The following is an 8,990-nucleotide window of genomic DNA, read 5'->3' on the forward strand; positions in this document are numbered from 1 at the left end:
GAGAGAGTGGTATTGTGGGTTAATGCACCAGACTGCAAAGTCAATTTGAACTACAGGGTCGGTGATTCGAACTCACCAGCTGCTTCTCAGAAACCCTCTACAGGGTAACTCTGGGCCAGAACCTACTCGATAGCACTTAACAACAACAACAGCATTATGTATATAAGCAACAAGTCCAGTCAAGTTTTTAGTAAACATTGTGTATACCACAGGTGCTTGGGAATTTAATACACATTTTCTTACATACCCTTACTTAACTTGGCATTGTAACAGCCCTCCCCAGTCTCTGTAGAACATGTTGACGTGACCTAGCACCTGCTGAACTCCCTACTAGGAGGCATTGTGCTAGTTACTCTTCTTACTGCCTTCTACCAGTTTAGCTGTATTCTGTACCCAGGGTCAGCTTATTAGCTCTGGAACATTTTTGAAGCCAGCTGGACATTTGAAAGTTGTCTAAATTAATGATTTATCCTATGGTGTGGCACTGTAGGATAAGCACTGGACTACTAACCTCAAGATAAGCAGTTCAAACCCACCAGCCACTCCTCAGAAACACTGTACAGGGTTGCTATGAGTTGGAAATGAGACAACGATACTTAACAACAAACTAATGATAAATGTTTGAAAATAAGAGTTTTGTTTCTGTGAAAACTAAGTTCATTCTTTTAGAAAGATTCAGTAAAGGTAAAAAAGACTGAAAAACATTATAATGAATTAGATGTGGATGTTGTTGTTGTTAAGTGCCATTGAGTCGGTTCCGACTCATAACAGCTCTGATAGGGTTTCCAAGGAGCAGCTGGTGAGTTTGAACCATTGACCTTGTGGTTCAAACCGACCTTGAAGTCCAGTGCTTTATCCCACAGTGTCACACCAGGATGAGACCAACATAAAACTCTGACAAGAAATTTAGAAGGCTACTGCACTTAGATTGTCTTTCGAGTATCTTTCAAGAACATTATCCCTTTTAAGGAGTCCTGGTGTGGCACTGTATGATAAACATTAGACTGCTAATTCCAGATGCTTCTTGGAAACACTATGCAGGGTGGTTATGAGGCAGAACCAATTCAATGGCACTTTACAACACCACCACCTTAAAACAAAACAGATCAGAACACTATCATATTGGACAGAACAGATAGTGCATTTATTAATATAGTTGTTACAAGAAAAACAGTGTCTAATTCTAGAGCCAGAGAAAAGGCTTTGACTTACAAATACTGGCAAATGAGTAAGAATTCATGTTTTAAATTTACATGTGTCACCAGAAACGATCACCCACTTTTAAAATAATTTATTTTATTTTTTGTGAAAATACAACAAAAAAAATTAAACAAAATTTTGAGGCTGTATACAGCAGGACATATACCAATTCACCAATTTCTACATCTACAATTCAATGTCACTGATTATATTCTGTAAGTTGTACAAGCATTGTCACCCTCGTTTTCTACATTGTTCCTCCTCCATTAACATGAACTTACTCTCCCCTAAGTTTCCTAGCTAATCTTTAAAGTTGCTGTTGTCAACCTGATCCATTATAGATAGTTCTTAAAGCAACACAATGCTCAAGGCAGACATTCTTTACTAAATAAATGACACAATTGTTTGGTTTTAAGAAGACTTGAGAGCATATTTTTTCTGTTTAAGGTTTAAAGATAATACTAGAACAGTAGTGTCTGGGTTTCATTTGTCTACCATGGATTCCATGGGAATTTAAAATTCTCCTGTATTTCCTCCCTTTTGATTAGGATTTTCCTATAGAATCTTTGATTAAAATATTTAGTAATTGTAGCTAGGTACCATACAGTTTTTGTCTTGTGGCAAAGGCGGCAGCTTTTTTTTTTGCCATGAGACAAGAAAATGAGTCACTTTTAATGATTGTCTTCAATTAGCCAACTCCCTACTGATCTTGAAGGCCAAAGACATGCAAGTTCCTACCCAATTTGTAGTTACTGTTGTTGTTAGGTGCCATTGAGTCAGTACCAACTCACAGAGACCCTATGTACAACAGAACGAAACACTGCCAGGTCCTGGGCTACCCTCACCGTTGTTGTCATGCTTGAGCCCATTGATGCTGCCACTTTGCCAATCCATCTCGCTGGGTATATATAGGTAATAACAACTCCTAAACTATATGACTACATTATCAATAGTTCTCTTTCCAACACATCTGTGAATGGGTAGTTAGTTGAACATATATTTTTATAATAAACTAGTAGAGAAAATTCAGCAAGTATAAATGTCACTTCCTGAAATTAATAACAATCCCAGAAAATGAAAAGAAGTAAGAATGACATCTTTGCATTTCTTTAAATTGCTTTTGGGACCTGTATTAATTTGTACATTGAGTACAAATAGATTTCACTGTATTTGTGTGTATGTGTAGGTTTTTGTGTATATGTACAGGGGATATGGTTAGCAGACACAAATATGATCATAAGTGTATTTCCTTTTAGCTAAAGTACCCAAATGAAAGTGAAGAAATTTTGCTACTCAGATCTATTATTGATGTAAATCTGCCAAAATTTTTGGCCCACGATTTACCACTCTTTGAGGTAAGAATATTTATTACTATAATGTATCAAAACTCTTATAATAATTATTTATGACATGTACAAGTTTGCAAAGCTCCATCTGAGAAACTTCCATTGTATAAAATATGACACAGAAAAACATAGATCATTCCATGTTTTATTTGACATGTGTTTAGAGAGCTTTGTTGCTTTGGATGACTTCTGACAACTTGGGCCTTTTAAATAACAATTTTTTTACTTCAGAATATGAGCACACAAAAGTTACAAAATATGTTTTCTTTTATTCCACTAGAATGTAGTCTCTGTGAAGAAATGTCTAACACACTACTGAATCCCTAGAACAGAGTAAGTGTGTTAAGGGTTGGTTAAATTAATGATAGAAGAAATACAGGACATATGCTTGATTTCTTTCAATGAGTATGATGGCTTGATTACATTACACTAGATTACATGAGAAGAATTTTATTATGTTTGTGTGTATTTGTATACATATCCATGAGAATATATATAAACTTCACCATCATCTTTTCTCAGGGAATTACTTCTGATTTGTTTCCTGGGGTGAAATTACCTAAACCAGATTACAATGATTTGCTGGCAGCTATCAAAGACAATTGTAATTCCATGAATTTGCAAATGACCAAGTTCTTTTCTGAGAAGATTCTTCAAATATATGAAATGATGATTGTGCGTCATGGTTTTATGATTGTTGGAGAACCATTTGGAGGAAAGACCAGTGCATATCGGGTCTTAGCTGGGGCACTAAATGATTTATGTGACAAGGTGAGGCAACAATCATGCATTAATACACTTATAATCAGCTGTGTGCAGGAAAGAAAGTAAGACCATTTAAACAGATACTTTTAATAAAACAAATTAAGTAATTAAAGAAATGATTGAAAGAGAAAATAAAATCAGGAACATAAAAGAAAGTAAGAAAGTTCAGCATATGAAAGACCACCACAAATTTCCCACTCCATCTTTTGTTACTTTTAAAAGGATTTTAATTATAAAGGTTAATAAATTTTCATTGTGGAATAAAAATCTGAAACCACAGAAAAATTTGCAGTTTTTCTTTTCATACTTTTGGGAGAATATATTTTATTTTGGGTTTATAATGCAAACTTCTGTTATAAATTGCTAGTGGTATTGAATTGGAATACTATACTATTCAAAATTCTTATTCTCATATCATATTTTTTAACTTAATTTCAGTAAAGATGGGGGCAGTTTATATTCTCCAAAGAGTATATACATACTTAGGGGCTTTAACTTTTTCAAACCCCCTTGTATACATGTGTATTATATATATACATATGCATGTTGTCATTGCTAGCTGCTGTTGAGTTGAGTCAGTTCTGACTCACAGCATTGTTACATAGGGTTTCTGAAGCTGTAAATCTTTACAGGAGCAGAAAGCTGTATTTTTATCCCATGGAGCAGCTGGTGGATTTGAACTATTGACCTTGTGATTAGCAGTCCAATGCTTATTCTACCACGTTACTAGAGCTCCTTTATGTACATAAATATGTATATAAAACACACACACTCACACACACATATAAAATGATTATTGTTGTGTGCTGTCGAGTTGATTTCAACTCTCAGTAATCCTGTACTATTCAAAATTTTTATTCTCATATCATATTTTTTAACTTACTTTAGGTAAAGGTAGGGGGCTGTTTATAGTTTCCAATGAGTATTATATTTCTGTCTCTCCTTATATGTTAATAGGTTTTACTTTCTCTATTTTAATCTTTATAGTCTAATTGGATTTATCTTCTTCATGGAGGCTACCATTCAACTAGAACAAAATTATTTGTTATTTTCCTTGGTTTCATTTTGTCTAATTTTGCGATTACAACTGTGGTTGTCATTATCTTTTGCCTTTTTTTTTTAACCCCTTGAGCATTATTTCATGTTTACTTTAGAATAAAATGTGCTTCACATAGTTTCAAGGCTGACTCATTTCAGAATTGTTATTGAAAATGAACACCTTGATAGCCTTCATCTGTTTCTTATTCTCACAGAATAGTTGTTTCCTATTTCCTTTTACCTGAGAGCTGTCTCAGCAACTTCTGTTGTCTTTTGCCTAAGCCCTGAGATATCTGTATTTGTCTCTTGTGTGTAGAACAAATAGTTTGACTTTTATTTTCTCCAGTTTAATGGTCTTTATGTTTTCATGGGGGATTTGAGCTGATTTATATTTATTATCATGCAAACGCCCTTGCTTATTATTCTTGTCCTCTAGGAGTCAGCACTGCTTGCACTTTCCTTCTTGGTCCATCCCTTCCCTTCCTTGTGTCTTCCTTCTCTTTCCCCCTTGTCCTCACCCTTTGTCTTTTCCTGCCTTGCCTTCCTATCATCATCTTATGGTTCGTTTCTTCATTTTTTTGCTTGTGTTTCTGTTTGTTGATTTTTGTTTTTGTTTTTCCCTATGAAAACAAATAAATCTTCAAAAGAAACAAACAGGGTGCCACTCAAAGATAAACAAAGATGACAATGGTGTCAATATGCGCTTTTGTCCTACTATGAAGTCCAAAATGGTTTGGTACCTGGAAATTCTAAGTGTGACATTGTGGCAGGAGAGAAGGGACAGGCTTTCTTAGCTGATGCATACAATTTAGAGCTTCACGTTAGTCTTGCTATCTTCAGGGTAAACCCTTTCTTTGGTGGCAACAATTTTATCCTGATTAAGATGATAGACTTTTTCAATACTTTTGAATTTAGGAAGGAAGATACATTGTTATCCCCTTCCTGGGCAATAAGAAAAAAGCAATATACGGTATTATTATTCCTATATCATTTTTTTTTTTTCAGTTTGCTCTCTTGTTTTTTAAGCTCTAGAGATGGAGAGGATAGGAGGTAATATTGGAAAAATTGAACATATAATTTTACATAAAAAACAGAAACAAGGTTTTTTTGTTTTGTTTTTCTTTTAGGGGCTAATGGAAGAAAACAAAGTTCAGATTACTGTCTTAAATCCTAAATCTGTCACCATGGGCCAGCTCTATGGCCAATTTGATTTAGTCTCCCACGAGTGGTCTGATGGGGTCCTTGCTGTCAGTTTTAGAGTATTTGCTTCGTCACTTGTGAGTACTAACATGTTTGCATGCATTTAAAAAACAATATATTTATTCTAAGCAACATCTTATTTTTTCAGTTAAAACACTTGGATAATGTATATTTACAGTTAAAGATACTTATTTAAACTCAAGATGAATCAAAGACCAAATGTAAAACTTAAAACTGTAAAGATCATCAGTGAAAAAAATAGGGACAAATTTAGAGGTCTTAATACATGACATAGGCAAACTATCAGATATAACTGAAAACACATAAACAGCAGAAGGCAAACTAGGTGACTGGGACCTCCTAAAAATTAGACATTTATATGTATCAAAAGATTCTCCAAAAGAATAAAATGGGAACCTACATATAGACTAAGGAGCTCTGGTAGCGTAACGGTTACGAGTCGGGCTGTGAACCGCAAATTCAGCAGTTTGAAACTACTAGCTGTTTTGCGGGAGAAAGATGAGGCTTTCTGCTCCCGTAAAGATAAGACTGGTAGCGTAGTGGTTACGAATCGGGTTGCGGGCCGCAAGGTCAGCAGTTCGAAACTACCAGCTGTTCTGTGGGAGAAAGATGAGGTGTTCTGCTCCCGTACAGATTTCCAGCCTCGGAAACCCTGTACAGGGTCGCTATGAGTCGGAACCAACTCCACGGCACATAACAACAACAACAACAAAGATATACAGCCTCGGAAACCCTGTACAGAGTCACTATGCATTGGAACTGACTCCACGGCACTTAACAACAACAACAACAACATATATATATATATACTGGGAATATTTTTTGGAAATGATATATCAGATAAAGGGATGAATCTCTAAAATTTATAGAAACTTCAGCATCTCAACAACAACAAAAAAGATACATAATCCAACTGAAAATGGGCAGAGGGCATTAACAGACACTTCACCAAAAAAGGCATTCAAGAGTCCACAGACTTATGAAAAAATGCACACAGTCATTAGTCATTGAAGAGAGCATATAGAAACAATGAGATATCAACTCACCCCAGCATTGATAGCAACATTCAGAAAATCAGACAACAACAAATGCTGGCCAGGATGTCAAGAGATTAAACCCTTCATACACTTCTGATGGGGCTGTAAAATGTTGCATCCCCTGTGGAAAGTGATATGGAGCTTCCTTAAAAAAGTGGGAAATAGAAATATCATATGATCTAACAATCCTTTAATTTGATACACAGATCCCAGAGAAATAAGAGTTGTGACACAAATAGATACATGCACAACCATGTTTTTCACAACACTATTCACAACAGCAAAAAGATGGAAACAACCTAAATGCCCATCAATGGAAGAAAGAATAAACAAACTGTGGTACATACACAATGGAATATTTTACAACAATAAAGAATAACAATGATTCTGTAAAAACCTCATAAAATAGATGAACCTGAGGCCATTATCCTGGGTGAAATTAGTCAATCACAAAAGGACAAATATTGTATGCAACAAGTATCATAAAAAATCAAGAAAAGGTTTTCATGCAAAAAGAAACATTCTTTGCCGGTGTAATAGCTCAGGTTTATGTCAACTTGACTGGGTCGGGATTCTCAGTGGTTTATGTAAAAGTTGAACAATGAATAAAGAGACTGTAGAAGAATTGATGTATTTGAGTTATGGTGTTGGAGAAGAATATTAAAAGTATCTTGGGTTGCCAGAAGAATAAACAACTCTTCATTGGAGGAAACATAACCAGAATGCTCCTTAGCAGCCAAGATGACCAGAATTTGTCTCTCATACTTTGAACATATGTACCAGTCCTAGTGTGGTGTTGTGGGTTAATAATGCGCTAGACTGCAAAGTTGGTTTGAACCGCAAGGTCAGCAGTTCAAGCTCACCAGCTACTCCTTGAAAACCATATACAGTATCACTAGGGGTTGGAACCAACTCGATGGCACCTAACAACAGCAACATATTTTACAAGCAGGTTTCAAAAAGTTCACAGAAAAATTTATTATCGTTTATTCCACATATCAGTGAATTTTTGAAACCTTCTCATATTAAAAGGATGCCTTTATGTTTTCATACTGAATTTAAATTTAAGGAGTGCAGTTTTAAATTTTGGACTATTATTATTATTATGCTGTTTCCTACATTTTACCTGTTGCATGTTTGCCTTTTAATCACTCTGTACACAGTCTCCTGATAGAAAGTGGTTGGTTTTTGATGGGCCAGTAGATGCAGTCTGGATTGAGAATATGAACACTGTCCTGGATGACAACAAAAAGCTATGTCTGATGAGCGGGGAGATTATTCAAATGTCACCACAGATGAATCTTATTTTTGAACCGATGGATTTAGAAGTTGCTTCTCCTGCCACTGTAAGTCCCAGTTTAGAAATCTGTTTATAATTTGTGAAATGCTAGCAATGTGTTTTTTACTTAGTAACTTTAGCTTCACATAAGAAATATTAGCCGAATTTCCTTTATAGTGATTCTTAGAGACCATACATATCTACTGACATAGGTTGACAGACTCAGGAATGTTATTTTCTTTATCTATGACCATTTGGTAGATCACGTACAAAAACTTAGAGAATGACATGATATTAAAATTAGGCTCTTTCATTTCCCAAGAGTTTTCTGAAGGTTGTGAGCAACAGATGTACCAAGTCATTTTTCTTTTATAAGCAAAACCTTAATGAGAAACAATTACTTTTTTCCAGGTGTCCAGATGTGGTATGATTTACATGGAACCTCACATGTTAGGCTGGAGACCACTGATGTTGTCTTGGGTAAATCTTTTACCTGCTTCAGTCAATGCTCTTCAAAAGGAATTTATTGTAGGCTTATTTGACAGAATGGTTCCTGTTTCTGTTGAATTTATTAGAAAGCATACAAAGGTAAGAGGAGTGAGAATTTTAAGATTAAAAAAATGAATGGAAAAATTTTAATTAACCAAATATATCAATTTTAATATGTGTTTATTGTCAACAACTATTGGATATTAAAATTCTTAGCTGTCTTGGCTGAAAATTTTTTCCTGAATAAAATAAAAATACTTTAAATCTATTTATTCTCCAAAAGCTAATTTAAATGTAACATTTAGGATTTGAGAAAATGTTATAGGTGCTAATCTTTTCTCTCTGAATAAAATATCTCAAATGCCCACATGCCATGTCTGGGTGAAAATACTCCAAAAGTTATTTCTTATTTCTGATGGGTTATTGGATTATAATGTCTGTTTTTATGCTTTTCTTTCTTTTTTTAATATTCCTAAGAACAGCATGGACTTCTGGTGTGGCGCTTGCTTAATGCATTGGACTGCAAAGTCGGTTTGAACCACAAGGTTGGCGGTTGAAGCTCACCAGTCAATCTTTGGAAACCAGTATGGTCGTTATGGGTTGGAACTGACTTGA

At 35.0% G+C, this 8,990-nt stretch overlaps 1 protein-coding gene across 1 annotated transcript in view; it reads left to right on the top strand.

Moving 5' to 3' along the window:
* The window catches only part of DNAH7 (dynein, axonemal, heavy chain 7), a 324,797-nt gene that overhangs the window by 124,939 nt on the left and 190,868 nt on the right, over nucleotides 1–8,990 (top strand). Inside the window, exons 29-33 of the mRNA XM_006862048.1 lie at nucleotides 2,457–2,555; nucleotides 3,069–3,317; nucleotides 5,477–5,626; nucleotides 7,771–7,953; nucleotides 8,298–8,474. Coding sequence (XP_006862110.1) covers nucleotides 2,457–2,555; nucleotides 3,069–3,317; nucleotides 5,477–5,626; nucleotides 7,771–7,953; nucleotides 8,298–8,474 — 858 coding nt within the window. The remainder of the gene's footprint in view (nucleotides 1–2,456; nucleotides 2,556–3,068; nucleotides 3,318–5,476; nucleotides 5,627–7,770; nucleotides 7,954–8,297; nucleotides 8,475–8,990) is intronic.

The sequence above is a fragment of the Chrysochloris asiatica genome, unplaced genomic scaffold (assembly GCF_000296735.1).
Source record: "Chrysochloris asiatica unplaced genomic scaffold, ChrAsi1.0 scaffold00045, whole genome shotgun sequence".
NCBI lineage: Eukaryota > Metazoa > Chordata > Mammalia > Afrosoricida > Chrysochloridae > Chrysochloris > Chrysochloris asiatica.